Raw genomic sequence first — 15,342 nt, forward strand, 5'->3', positions numbered from 1 at the left:
TTGTAATTCTCCTGAGGAGCTTTGCGGGGATAGTGTGTGGTGTGATTCCTAAACATAGCCAACCACAGAGCCCCTTCAGCAGCTCTCACAGCTTGTGTGCGAAGGTGTGCCATCTGGGAAAGGGGGACAGTTCGCTTCTGGGCAGCAAGGGTCCTGCCCTGTCACGGAGGGCGTGTGATGTTCTGGATGCCATAAGCTTTCAGTAAACATAGTTGTCTGAGCCAAGATTTATAGTGTGGCCACATGAAGAAAACAAACGTTGGGTAGCATTATAATGCCTTTCCTTCTCCAATGCCTCATTATTGATTGGTCTCATAAAAATAAATAAAACAGTTCATAGGACTCTACGTAGCACCCATGGGTCCCTTCCCCAGGTGGCACAGGAAGCCTGGAGAGGAAGTTTGTAGGTAAGGATCGTAAATCTCCTTAGGGAGCATTTTAAATTTAAACAAAAATGTTCAAAGTCATAGGCAGGGGCTCCTATTCCTTTATAGCCCTAAGTGGCTTCACCAGCTCTATAGAACCAGTGTTGAAAACCATGATGCAGCTTAGTGACTAAGCCCTTCCTTCCTTTATCCTTCCCAAAAGTAGAAGTAGTTACTCTAACAAACCCAGATTCTGTAATCATTATGGATAAGTCGATGTCAGTTTATGGAAAGAGAATCAAAGTCCTGTTAAATCTTTAGTGGATTATTATTATTGGTTTTTTTTTTTTTTTTGAGACGGAGTTTCACGCTTGTTGCCCAGGCTGGAGTGCAATGGCGTGATCTTGGCTCACAGCAACCTCCGCCGCCTGGGTTCAAGCAATTCTCCTGCCTCAGCCTCTTGAGTAGCTGGGATTACAGGCATGCACCACCACGCCTGGCTAATTTTGTATTTTTAGTAGAGAAGGGGTTTCTCCCTGTTGGTCGGGCTGGTCTCGACCTCCTGACCTCAGGTGATCCACCCTCCTTGACCTCCCAAAGTGCTGGGATTACAGACATGAGCCACCGCACCCAGCCTCCAGTGGAATTTAAACGTGCACATATAGAAGTGAGAATTGAATTCATTGAGAGATTTAACTGCCTTATAATTTCTAGTCCTTGAACTTCCAAGCTGTTTGTTGTGTCAATAGATTGCATTTTTAGGATAACCTGCAAGATGTGTAATACAGTTGCACCACATAATGACATTTTGGTTAGCAGTGGATCACACAGGTGGCGGTGGTCCCCTGAGATTGTAATGGAGCTGAAAAATTCTTCTCTCTATTGATGTCACAGCTGTTGTAATGCAAGGTACTACTCACATCTTTGTGGTGCTGCTGGTGTAAACAAACCTACTTCACCACCAGTTGTATATGAGTAAAAGCACATATAATTATGTACAATATGTAACTCTTGAAAATGATAATAAATGATGTTATTACTGGTTTATGTATTTACCATACTTTACTTTTTTTTTTTTTTTTTGAGATGGAGTCTTGCACTGTTGCTCAGGCTAGAGTGCAGTGGTGTGATCTTGGCTCACTGCACGCTCCACCTCCCAGGTTCACACCACTCTCCTGCCTCAGCCTCCCGAGTAGCTGGGACTACTGGTGCCCGCCACCACACCCTGCTAATTTTTTTATATTTTCAGTAGAGATGGGGTTTCACTGTGTTAGCCAGGATGGTCTCGATCTCCTGACCTCATGATCCGCCTGCCTTGACCTCCCAAAGTGCTAGGATTATAGGTGTGAGCTACCGTGCCCAGCCTATACTATACTTTTCATCTTTATTTTAGAGTGTATGCTTACATATTTAAAAAGTTAATTGTAGGCCAGGCGCGGTGACTCACGCCTGTAATCCCAGCACTTTGGGAGGCTGAGACGGGTGTATCACGAGGTCAGGAGATCAAGACCATCCTGGCTAACATGGTGAAACCCCATCTCTACTGAAAAAACAAAAAATTAGCCGGGCGTGGTGTTGGGCACCTGTAGTCCCAGCTACTCGGGAGGCTGATGCAGGAGAATGGCGTGAACCCGGGAGGCGGAGCTTGCGGTGAGCCGAGCTGGCGCCACTGTACTCCAGCCTGGGCTACTGAGTGAGACTCCATCTCAAAAAAAAGAAAAAAAAAAAAAGTTAATTGTAAAACGGCCTCGGGCAGGTCCTTCAGGGGGTATTTCAGAAGGCATTGTTATCTTAGGAGATGACAGCTGCATGCATACTATTACCCCTGAAGACTTTCCAGTGGGACAAGACATGGGAGATAGAAGACAGTGAAACTGATGCTTCTGACCCTGTGTAGGCCTAGGCTAATGTGTTTGTATCTTAGTTTTTAACAAGAAGTTTAAAAAGTAAAAATAAAAACATTAAAATTTTAAAAATAGAGAAAAGCTTATAGAATAAGGTTATAAAGAAGGAAAATATTTTTGTACAGCTGTACAAAGTATTGTGTTTTAAGCTAAGCGTTACTACAAAAAAGCCCAAAACAGCCGGGCCCAGTGGCTCACGCCTGTAATCTTGGCACTTTGGGAGGCCAAGGGTAGTGGATTGCTTGAGCTTAGGAGTTCAAGACCAGGCTGGGCGACATGACGAAACCCCTTCTCAACAGAAAATTTAAAAGTCAGCCAGTCGTGCATGGTGGCATGCACCTGTAGTCCCAGCTTCTCAGGAGGCTGAGGTGGGAGAATCATCTGAGCCTGGGAAGATCAAGGCTGCCCTGAGCCATGATTGCTCCAGTGAACTCCAGCCTGGGAGGCAGATCAAGACCCTGTCTCAAAAACAAAACAAAAGAGTCAAAAATGTTTTTAAAATTGTAAAGTTTATAAGGCAGAAAGTTACATTAAGCAAAGGTTAATTTATTACTGAAGAAAGAAAAAATTACTCATAAAGTATACAGTAATGTAATGTCCTAGGCCTTCACATTCACTAACAACTCACTCACTGACTCATCCAGAGCTACTTCCAGGCCTGCAAGCCCCATTCATGGTAAGGGCCCTAGACAAGAACACTGTTTTTTATCTTTTATACTATATTCTTACTGTACCTTTTCTATGTTTACTAAGTTTACATATACAAATACCATTGTGTTACAGTTACCTACAGTACAATAACACACTGTAGCATCTAGGTTTAGGTAAGTGCACTCACTCTATGATGTTTGCACAATGACAAAATCACCTCGTGATGCATTTCTCAGAACGTATCCCTTTTATTAGATGATCCATGACTATATTTCTAAAATTAAGTTCCCAAATAGAGTAAAAACTAAAGTGAATTTGTTTCATTAAACATTTTAAATATATGTGTGTGTATATACATATATGTATACACGTGCATACAATAGATACACACACATATATCATTTAAGTTATACAATTGGTTTTCTGACTATTTGAAGTCCAAACAACTAATCTGTGTTCTTTTACCTTGAAATTCTAACTGGTATGAATGCCATGAAATAATATATTCCATGCTATTGTTTGTTGGAGGATGATTTTCTCTTTTCTATGAGGTGAAGATAAATAATGGTGCTTACCTCCTAAGATTGTCCTAAAGCCTGATCTAATAACATAGTAAATGACCAAGAACAGTGTGGTATGTAGCAAATCCTCAGTATATCTTTCTTTTCTATTGTTATTTCTAGTGTGAATCTTTTTTTTTTTTTTTTTTTTTTGAGACAGAGTCTCGCTCTGTCACCCAGGCTGGAGTGCAGTGGTGAGATATCGACTCACTGCAACCTCTGCCTCCTGGGTTCAAGGGATTCTCCTGCCTCAGTCCCCCGAGTAGTTGAGGTTACAGGCGTACACCACCATGCCCTGCTAATTTTTGTATTTTTAGTAGGGATGGGGTTTCACCATGTTGCCCAGGCTGGTCTCAAACTCCTGACCTCAGGTGATCCGACCGCCTCAGCTTCCCAAAGTGCTGGGATTACTGTCATGAGCCACCGTGCCTGGCCTCTAGTGTGAATTTTCATCATGAATTGTAGACATGGAAACAGTTAATGTATGCCAAGATTATTGGGGAAATAAGTTCCTATACATTTATTACACTTACAAGTGGTCTTTTTTATTTATTTTGAGACAGTCTCCCATTGTCACCCAGGTCAGACTGCAGTGGTGTGATTCCGGCTCAGTGCAGCCTCCTCCGCCTCCCAGCTGCAAACGATTCCCCTGCCTCAGCTTCCCAAGTAGCTGGAATTACAGGCATGCACCACCATGCCTGGCTAATTTTTGTATTTTTAGTAAAGACGTGGGTTTGCCAAGTTGGCCAGGCTGGTCTCGAACTCCTGGCCTCAAGTTGCCTGCCTGCCTTGGCCTCCCAAAATGCTGGGATTACAGGCATGAGCCACTGTGCTGGGCCACAAGTGGTCTTTGAAAATAAAAATGTAAAAGTGTTTGATTTTTTTAAATGTATGAATTTTCAATAAACCTGAAAGATTCTTTTTTGAGACACATACGTATAAGTATATATGCCAGAGATATATCTGAGATAGTTGAATCTGGAACTATAGCTGTCCTTTCCTCATTGCTTTCAAGTTGAAAAGAAAGAACCCATTTAAAAGATCAGAAGCACTATTCTTATAAAACAACTGATGAATTAGAAGCACATTTGCCTTGTTTCACTCTAGCAGATAATGTTTGCAAAATGTGGCCTCTTTAGACCTTGACACTGAAACTAATGTTTACAGAGTAGAGCTGTGGATCCTCCCATCAGTGGGCAATGTCAGTAAGTGGTCAGTGGTTGTTAGGTTGACTCACTTTAATAATGTGCCATTGACTGAGAAAACCATCCCTGCGAATATGGAAAATGTCATAATGCTATACTAATGATGATGGTGGAGAGAAGAGATGACTGGTTTTGCCACTGGAAGACCTGGTTTCTGGCCCAGTGATGCAGCTCTCATGTCCCCCAGTGACGCTGTCCCCAGTTCAGGGATCTCATCATATACAGTTGGGGGTCCTTCAAAGCACCAGCAAACACTCTGTGGATGCTCAGTTGTACACCTAAAGTCGTCTCTTATCCCAGCAGTGGCCCACATGATACACTGAGGGAAAAATACACTCATGGATTTTTTAATCCATTAATTAATTTCTAAACACTAATGGATATTTTAAATGTTTATAATTTGTATATAAATATTTTAGTGGGTATTAAAGATATATGTGGTAGCTCAAACACGTGATTTTATCCATATTCTGTAGGCCACTATTATTTTGAAATACATTTAAGCTAGCAATAGCTATTAGCATACTATGAAGATATGACAAATCTATGTAGGACATATGTGAGTAACCAGTGTTTAGAAGCCATAGACTAGAGGGTTGCCAGGCCTCTTCCTTTTGTGAAATTCTTTACCTCATTTTCTCAATTTGTTGATTTTTTTTTTTTTTTTTTTTTTTTTGAGATGGAGTTTCGCTCTGTCACCCAGGCTGGAGTGCAGTGGCACGATCTCGGCTCAACACAAGATCCGCCTCCCGGGTTCACGCCATTCTCCTGCCTCAGCCTCCCAAGTAGCTGGGACTACAGGCACCTGCCACCACGCCCAGCTAATTTTTGTATTTTTATTAGAAATGGGGTTTCACCGTGTTAGCCAGGATGGTTTCAGTCTCCTGACCTCATGATCCACCCGCCTCGGCCTCCCAAAGTGCTGGGATTACAGGCGTGAGCCACCGCGCCCAGCCAATTTGTTGATAATAGGAGCCCCCTCCCATATTTTTGCCATGGAAAAATGGAAATATAACATGTTAGTCTTTCCATTTGAAACACAGAAATAATTTTTAGCCTTTCTACCTTACTAGAATATGATGAGTTAATGAACTTTAGTTTTCTTAGGGCTAAATGAGTACTGGAGGTAAATTGCATTGATACAATTCTGTGTAAGTGCTCATGGGAAGAAGTGATACAGGTTGATTCTCCCTTATTCAAAATGCTTGGGACAAGAAGTGTTTCCAGTTTCTGGTTTTGGAATGTAGTCATGTGTTTAACATAGGGATATGTACTAAGAAGTGCGTCACTAGGTGATTTTGTGCAAACGTCAGAGTCTGTACTTACACAAACGTAGATGGTATAGCCTACTACACACCTAGGCTATATATTGTAGTATAGCCAACTGCTCATAGCATGTTACTATACTGAATACTGTAGGCAATTATAACACAATGGTAAATAGTTGTCTATCTAAACAGAAAAAGTACAGTAAAACTACAGTATAAAAAACAAAAAATGGTACGACTGTATAGGCCAGCTCCATCATAATCTTATGGGACCCCCATCGTATATGGCTGACAGTGAATTAGGTATGTTTACATCAGTCACCACAAACGTGAGTATTGTGTTTGCCCTACATTAGGAGAGCTATGACATCACTAAGCCATAGGAATTTTTCCACTCTTACGGGACCACCATCATATATGTGGTTCATTGTTCACTGAAACATTGTTAGGTAGCACATAAGACTGTATTTGCATTATACTTAACGTTTCAGTCTTAATCTGAAAATATAAAATCTGAAATGTTCCAACAAGCATTTCCTTTGAGCATCATGTCAGTGTTTTAAAAATTTCAGAGTTTGGAGCATTTCAGATTTTTGGATTAGGTTAGGGATGCGCAGTCTGTACTCGCCAAGATCAGTATCCATTAAAATACAAAAGCAAGTGTTACTATAATCATGAGCTATTTTGTGTATACGTTAATTTGTTTTATTCTTTTCTCCTAGGTTCCTGGTACAGTTCAGACAAGACAAAGTATGTGTGAAGTTTATTCAGGGAAACCAGAAAAATGGGAGTGTCCCAACATGTAAACGAAAAAACAACCGTCTCCTTGAAGTTGCTGTCCCTTAACTGGCGCCTCCTCTCTACTTTCATGGACTTGTTTCTTTGTAATAGTGCAATTTGGTTTTGTTTTATTTGGGGTTCATTGTATGTTTGGGAATCACCAAAGGCTTTTAGAGTTCTTTGGCAAAATAAAAATATTTGACTAATCAATTTTTATTATCGGAATAGTTTTAACCTTTCAAACACATGTTCTGTCCTGGAGCAGGATTGTAGAAACTAACAGTGTCTATTTTCAAGTCTGATGTGTTCTTCGTTTAGTCATCATGTTAAATCTGTGTACCCTAAATCAGCATATTACTCATAAATCATTAATTCATATAAGTATAGGAAATGGTCTTAAAAGATACCGCATTCATTCATCAAATATTTATTCCATGCCTACTCTATGCCAGGCCCTGTGCTAGATGGTATGAAAACTTACTAGGAACCTTTTTGTTTTTGAGACCATTGCATTCTGGCTGGTTTGTGCTGGTTTAACGACATCTAAGAAGGTTTAGAAATGTTGAGACCAAAACAATAACTGTTAATGATGGACGGCATTATTAGGAACCCTGTAGTATGATATTTAACAATTTAGGCTTCAAGAAGGGCTGGTCCTAAGAGGGGGCAGAGATGAACAACCAGGTTAAATCCCTCTACATGTGGTTTCTGTTTGAAAAAAAGAAAACTGACATTTGAACAGACTTTTAATTTGTTTAAACCTCTGGTAATTACTTGTAACAGTAGAAAATAGAAGTCATTCTTATTTTAGAAAAAGTGACAGAAGCAGTCCCGTAAGATTATATGTTTCTGTTTCTGGTAAATGTCATATATGATCCTCGAAATGATAATATCTCCAGAATATTGTTCTCACCCAAATTTGAGTAGATATTTTAAACACCTAACAAAGTAAAGGGCTAAAAGCCATTCGGATAGCAGTAAACATTCTGTATGATGTGCAATAAAACATCCAAGATCTTTTTTGAAAGTTTTATTTATAATATACATTTTTGTATGAGAAAGGTGATTGGTACAGGGTGCCTATTTTAGTCATGGATCAAAATTAAATTTATGTAATTTGCAGGGCTTTCTTTCTATTCCTTCAAATTTACAAAGGTTCATTTTGGAAACTACATTTTAAACTTTGGAATCAAATTGTTTCTTATTTGGGAGGATAATGTATATACATTGGTATTATGTTAAATAATAAAATTGTTCTAATTTGGTGCCATTTGCTGAATCACAACTGTATTTTTGTATCTCAAGCTATTTTCATATGTTGTGTGTCAATGTATCATCTCTCAGAAAGGCTTTACAATCCAAACATTATATGTTCTCTGTGTAACTGAATTTCACTAATCTTTTATAAACCAGAAACATTAATTGAAAATATTTTCTGGGGATTTTCTCTCGACTTTTGTATTTTTAAAAATTGCTCACATAAAGAAATTCTCAGAAGTCTTTGTGTTTATTGGTGCAGGTAGAGGTTGTAATTACTTAGATTCTTCTTGCTGTGTGCCTAGAGTGGTAGATTAGTAGTTACTGATAGTGGTGAGTAGAAATTTGGAAATGAGAGGGTGTGTTGTTTTAAATAATATGCAATATGTTCACATTGCTCAGCATATAAGTAAGTGTTAAAAGATAGACATTACAAATTCTCCATCCTGTCAACCACCTATCTGCTTAGTTCCCACCCTCCCTGAAACATTAACCATTGTTGTTAGTTGCTTTTGTATTACCTTGTCCATATGTTTGCAAGAGGAAATCAAAATAGATTCTTACATTCTTCTGCGTTAGTAGACACAAGCTAGCATATTATATTGTAGCCATTGTTCTTTATCTTGCCTTTTTCACCTAGCAAAATATCATGAAGAGCTGCTCATTCTTCTGCTGTATGGATGTGCTGTGGTGGATTTCCTACTCATTATCATGGGGTTGCTTCCTAAATGGAACTTGAGAATGGAAGACTAGGATGGAAAAGAGAAATATCCCATGGGTCTACTTGTTAGATTGTTCCAAATACCTTATTTGCAGATTATTCAATCAGTCTTGTCACTGAAGTATTGAATAATTTTTGGTCATGGAACCCATTCTGCATGGGTTGTGATTTGACATATTGGGAAAGATTTGCTGAACTGCAGCCAGAAAGCTTCCTTATGTACCAAGGCGAAAGCCCTTCACATTCCCCATTAGGAAGAGCAATAATAACTTGACCACACTACAAATGAGAGTGCCACTACGGCCCAGGTAACCCACCATAGAGCAGTGTTTCCCAAAATGGCACTGCGCGTCAATCTGGGTCAACACCACAAGGAAAGTTTTTTTTTTTTTTTGAGACAAGAATCTCGCTGCGACACCCAGGCTGGAGTGCAGTGGCATGTTCTTGACTCACTGCTACCTCCACTTCTTGGGTTCAAGCGATTTCCCTACCTCAGCCTCCTGAGTAGCTGGGACCACAGGCACACACCACTATGCCCAGCTACTTTTTGTATTTTTAGAAGAGACAGGGTTTCACCATGTTGGCCAGGCTGGTCTCAAACTCCTGACCTCAAGTGAACCACCTGCCTCGGCCTCCCAAAGTGCTGGGATTACAGGCGTGAGCCGCTGCACCCGGCTAGAAAGCTTGTTTTTTTGTTTTGTTTTGTTTTGTTTTTTGAGACGGAGTCTCGCTCTGTCGGCCAGGCTGGAGTGCAGTGGCTGGATCTCAGCTCACTGCAAGCTCCGCCTCCCGGGTTTATGCCATTCTCCTGCCTCAGCCTGCTGAGTAGCTGGCACTACAGGCGCCCGCCACCTCGCCTGGCTAGTTTTTTTTTTTTTGTAATTTTAGTAGAGACGGGGTTTCACCGTATTAGCCAGGATGGTCTCAATCTCCTGACCTCGTGATCCGCCCGCCTCGGCCTCCCAAAGTGCCGGGATTACAGGCTTGAGCCACCGCGCCCGGCTGAAAGCTTGTTTTTAAAAAACTACAAAAAACAAAAACCCATGCCAGTTCCTGGGCCATACCCTATACTAACCGAATCAGGATCTCTGGAATACAGTTTGAAAACAGACATTTTAAAGAAAATCTCCAGATGCTTCCAGCCCAGGCGACAGAGTGAGACCCTGTCTCAGAAAAGAAAAATCTCCAGATGACTCACACACATTGAAATTTGAGAACCACCAAGAGAAATACTAGAGCTTCTCTATAGCTACACACAGCCGTCTATGCCTTTAAAAGTCCTCCTTTGTTGACCCTGATTGCCACCCAAATACGAGAACCACTAGTCTAAAGCTTCCCTCTGGCTGCATGTGGCCCAGTGAGCCGTGCCTGCCACATCTGTCAACCCTAGTGCCTGACTAGAGGTTACCAATAACTGTGGCATCGCTGTATTACAGTGAGCAAGAAACTGATACTCCTTTATCTCGGTTTCTGTCACTGGCCTGCAATGGAAAGTTAAAGCATTGGTGACACTCCAGAATTCCACTGTATTCTGGCCCGGCCTCACAGCCCTAACTTGTGCCCGCCCATAACTTAGAAGGTTGCCTGGCCTCTGCGGTGACTTCTAGGAGTGAGTGGAGTGACTAGACCTAGTCACCTAGGACCTAGACTCTTAGATCTAGTCCAATTGTGACTAGGAGTGCCCAGACCCTGGGGTGACTAACTGATGGGCTTCAAAAAAGTAAATAAGTAATGGGTACCAAATAGACCATGGTAGTTGCCAAGGTATGCGGTGTAGTTGATGCAGCTACTCTTGACTTTGATTTCCATCTGCCACAGGACAAGAAGGGAGTATGGGAATAGTTATTCTCTAATAACTTGATTACGGTTTTGTATTGCACACTCTTGCAATAATAACTTGGACCCAGAACGCAAATATAAGGCCTTCAGCTCAAGTTTGAAAACCTTTGCTCATACCCCGGGGTGATGGGGGTATGTCTGTAATGGCAAAGAAGCAGGCCAAGAGTTCTGAGAATCATAGGGATATCTTCAGTATTATGGGTTTGGCAGAAATCTAAGAGAATGAACTGTTTGATTATTATGCCATGTCAATATGCTGAAAACTCTCAAGTTCATGTAATTGAGTATAATTATGATAATTAGAGCATGCTTCAAAATTCTTTTAGGCCAAATATAAAAGGCAAAACTTCTTATCTGTTATTTTTCATATATAATAGGTAAGATATTTCTTAGACTCATTGAAATCTTGAAATAGCAAGTACTCTAAAATGGTGTAAGTTGCTGGGGAAGAATTTAGTAAATTCGTTAATGTGTCTGTTCTCACAATGACTTTTAACCAGAATGCATCATATTAAGAGCTTTTGTTTTTAAGCTGGGCATTGTTTTTCCATGAATATACTCAAATTCACTAAAACAGTAGAATGGAAGAGAAAGAAGGGCAGTAGTTTTGGTTTTCTTTCCTCCTGTTGAGAAAAACAGCTGTAAGTTTTCATCATACATTTGAAGAGTTTCTGTTGGGTTATTATTGGAGGAGCACTTCCTTTGAGTCTTACTTTAATAATTCTGTTATGTGCTCTTTGATTCTTAGGTTTTTGTTAGCTAAACCCTAGGAAGCCGTGACCTTGATGAGGTGGCACATGCTTTCTGGTCTCATCAGCTTTTATTTCATTTGCCACACAGGAGAAAATTAATTGTTTTGAGTTGGTTTCCTCCAAATCATGAAATGTTTGCCTCATTTTCTTTGGTTTGAAGATCATTTTCAAAATCTGGAGTTAATCACAGTACAGCATAAGCCACAATCTCTTCCTCATTAACTTTTTTACTGGCGTGGTTGCTAGATCACCTCTGGTCAGTTCCATGAAATTCAACAAAAATCTCTAACTTTATAACCAAGGAAAATAGTCTCAGCTTCTCAGTATTTCAAGGAGGAATAGGGAACAGAATTTAATTCCATATTCACCCAAAGTCCTGGCAGTACTAAGGGAAAGATCACTAGCTATCTTATTTCAGTTATTTTATATTCACCCCCACTTTGTTTTTTCTTTTTCTGGTGGGGGAGGGGGCTCACCGAGTAACAGAATTGTCATATTCCCTTTAAAAATAAACATTTTAATAATATATACATCAGAAACGCATCCATGTGACTAGCACCCAAAACAAGCACCCCAAAGATAGCACCCAGAGGCCCCCTTCTGCGTTCTAGTCATCATCCTTCCACAAAAGTAACTCATTTTATAGTACATTTAGTAATTGTGCCCATTTTAAAGCTTTATATAAATTGAATCATACAATGTATAGTCTTCTGCCTGGCTTATTTCATTCGTATTTTTTGCACGTAGCTAAGTTTGTTCATATTCCTCGCTATATAATTCATGTTGTTAGGCTGCAATTTTGTGGTCCATTTTACTGTTGATGGCCATTTGGCTATTGTACATAGTGCTGCTGCAGATGTTCTTGTACACGTCTGTTGGTGAATATGTGTACACATTTCTGCTGAATATATACCTAGGAGTAGAACTGCTGGATTATAGGGTAAGCATATGTACAGCTTGAGTAGATTGTCAAACTGACTTCTAAAGGAGCTATACCAGTTTACACTCCCACCAGCAGTGCATGAGGGTTGCAGTTGCTCTACATGCTTGCTGTAGGTGGTATTGTCAGTCTTTTAAAGATTCTTCTTATGGATCTTAGCCTGAATTTTCATTTCCTTATGACTAATGAGCTCAATTACCTTTTCAATATTGGCCATTTGGATATCACCATTTGCAAAGTGCCTGTTCAAGTATTTTGCCAATTTTTCTGTCTAGTTTTTTTTTTAATTTGCAATTGTATATATATTTTGAATATGAGCTCTTTATGTATGTGACATGTATTTTCTCATGGTGTGTGGTTACCTTTTTCTTCTTCTACCAGTGTCTTTTGATTAACAGAAACTCTGTTGTAGTGTATGTAATCAAGTTTATCAATTCTTTCCTTTATAGTGAGTACTTTTTCTTTTCTGTTTATGAAATATTTGCTTACCCAATATTATGAAGATATTTGTCTATGTTTTCTTCTAGAATCTCTATTGTTTTACCCATCGCATTTAGATTTTCAGTCCACCTGAAAGCATCCGGCTTACACCTGGAAGATTTAATTATAACTTGACCACCTTGAGCCAACTCTAGCCCTAAACCTAATAGGTTTTTTTAAAGTTTTTTTAATGATGTAGGGGGTCAAGATTCATTTTTTCCCCATATAGACATCTAGTGGACCCAACACCTTTTATTGAAAAGGCCTGCCTTTTCACTGCATTGTTTCTAAATTTTCTTTTCTATTACATTGTTTATTTGTATCAACATTACACTGTGTTCATTATTACAGCTTTGAAATATGTTGGCATAGTCGTTGAAAAGTGAAATTCGTAATTCTTAGTGACAGGTCCTAAGCTCTGGGTGCTAGGCAGGGGAAAAAGGCATTAAAACTAATAAATTTACTTTTTCAGGTATAGGAAGTGATGATAGTTCATCAGAATTTTAAAAATATGAACATAAAGCCCTTTCCTTTTGCCACAGGGACTTGAGCATGGGAGTTCCTAATGGAATTGTATGGGGAAAATATGAGATGTTTCCTTGAAGTAAATTAATAGTTTCTAATTTTATGTGATATTTTGGATTTCCATTGACTCAGTGGTTTCTAGCCATATTACTAGTCATCTTCATTTAAAGTTTTCCATAAAGTCTTCCTAAAATTACTGTCTCATATAAATGCTTGTGAATGTTTTCTCTTGTTTTTAGGTGAGGCTGCCTGTTTCCCTCTTCCTTCAGTATTGGGTAATGAGAGACCTCTGAGGGTTTTTCTAATTCTTTAAATATTATAGTCAGTTATCTCGTGCAATGATAATAGTGTATAGATGAGGCCAGATGGTTCCAGAAGTGGAGTTCGTATCTTTGTTTGGCTTTTTAAATACTCCCACCCTTTTTTTTAAAGAGATTTTTCTAACTCATTTCCCAGTAATCCATCTCTTGTGTGCAATTCTGAGCTAGTTAAATTCAGAATTGCCTTTTTAAAAATAATCTCTGCCAGCTCAGCTTTCCTGAAATTGGGATTTTAATTGACAGAGAGGAGCAGTACCAAAAAGGCAGAGTAACTGTTGTTAGTAGCAGTAAAGACATATGCATCATTTATTTTTTCATGAGAAGCAAATTATAGTCAAAGGAAAACATATTTAACTTAGTCGTTTTATGTGTACCAATAAGAATCAATTGCTTGAGAAAGTCAATAGGAAATGAATAAGTTTTGTATCTGTCTAAATTCATATACTGAAAGGAAGTGGAAGGTTGTTGAGGCATTGCATAGCAGAAAACAAACATTTTCCTCCATCCTTCAGAAACCTGAAAGTAGTCTTTTAGCTGCAGTATACTACAAATTCACCCTCTTTCTTTATTCAGCAATGTAACTGATATGGTAATATTTCCATTCTGTTGTCTCTTAAATCCTAACTTCTAGAATGGAATAATGCTGTATTTAAGCAGAGCAGCCATCAAGACTAATTATCCGTGATATCGTCTCCAAAATGACCTGAAATGCATTTCCTGAAGTTTGAAAACAGCAGCTTTTAGAATAGAAGCTCTTAAGGTCCCCAATCCCCAGGCCCTGAATCGGTACCGGTCTATGACCTGTTAGGAACCCAGCCACACAGCAAGAGGTGAGGAGCACTAGCATTACTGCCTGAGCTCCGCCTCCTCTCAGATCAGCTGCAGCATTCAATTCTCACAGAAGGGCGAATCCCATCGTGAGCTGTGCATGCTAGGGATGTAGGTTGCACGTTCCTTGTGCGAATCTATTGCCTGATGATCTGAGGTAAAACAGTTTCATCTCTAAGAAATGCTCCCCCTCCAAGTGTCCATGGAAAAATTGTCTTCCACGAAACTGGACCTTAGTGCCAAAAAGGTTGGGGACAGCTGCTCTTAGAGGTTAGGATTGTATCCTACTAGATTGGGCGCAACACTGTCAAATAAACTACCTAATACTTTCTGATAGGGAGAAATCAAATAAGTTTCTATTCAGATGGCCATACCCATTTACAGAGAAGGGGAGAAAACTTACTCCCACCTTGAGCATTATTTTGTAGCATGTAGATGACTATAAACAAAAATAGGAAGATATTTATAGATATCTACGTGTTTTTGTTGGAAAATACCTTCACTTTACCGTGGCTTTGAATTTAAACGGGGCAGAAATGTTTGTGTCTCAGTATTAATATGAATGAATGAGTGTGAAGATCCAGGAAACGGAGTAGTTGGAATCTAGTCTCTCTGCTCATCTTGGAGACTATTTGGTGACTCTTAACTTCCTAGCACAAATCGGACTTGGCTCTCAAAAAGAAATGGGAACTGGTAGCATTAAATGGAAAGTACTTGGGAGCTGTTACGGAAACACTACTAAAAGGGAAGGAAATTCACCCACCAATTTGTTCTTTCCACTAGAAAAAAAAGCCCCACAGAAGAAGATGCCCTGTGTTGTGTCTTGAACTGTCCTCAAACCACACCAGGCACATAGGCAAATTTTGTTTGAAAAAGTCTATTTCAGAAGTGTGATTTGATAGTGTAGATGCAGACACACTATTCATATCCTTGTCATCTCTGAAGAG

At 39.6% G+C, this 15,342-nt stretch overlaps 1 protein-coding gene across 5 annotated transcripts in view; it reads left to right on the top strand.

Annotated features, from left to right (window-relative positions):
• The window catches only part of MYO1B (myosin IB), a 178,389-nt gene extending 170,371 nt beyond the window's left edge, over positions 1 to 8,018 (top strand). For all 5 annotated transcript variants that reach the window (XM_007965683.3, XM_038000623.2, XM_007965686.3 and 2 more), the window contains one exon: positions 6,676 to 8,018. In XM_007965683.3, coding sequence (XP_007963874.1) covers positions 6,676 to 6,799 — 124 coding nt within the window. In that variant the 3' untranslated portion in view covers positions 6,800 to 8,018. The remainder of the gene's footprint in view (positions 1 to 6,675) is intronic.
• Positions 8,019 to 15,342: the final 7,324 nt, after the last annotated feature.

The sequence above is a fragment of the Chlorocebus sabaeus genome, chromosome 10 (genome assembly GCF_047675955.1).
Source record: "Chlorocebus sabaeus isolate Y175 chromosome 10, mChlSab1.0.hap1, whole genome shotgun sequence".
NCBI classification, from domain to species: Eukaryota; Metazoa; Chordata; class Mammalia; order Primates; family Cercopithecidae; genus Chlorocebus; species Chlorocebus sabaeus.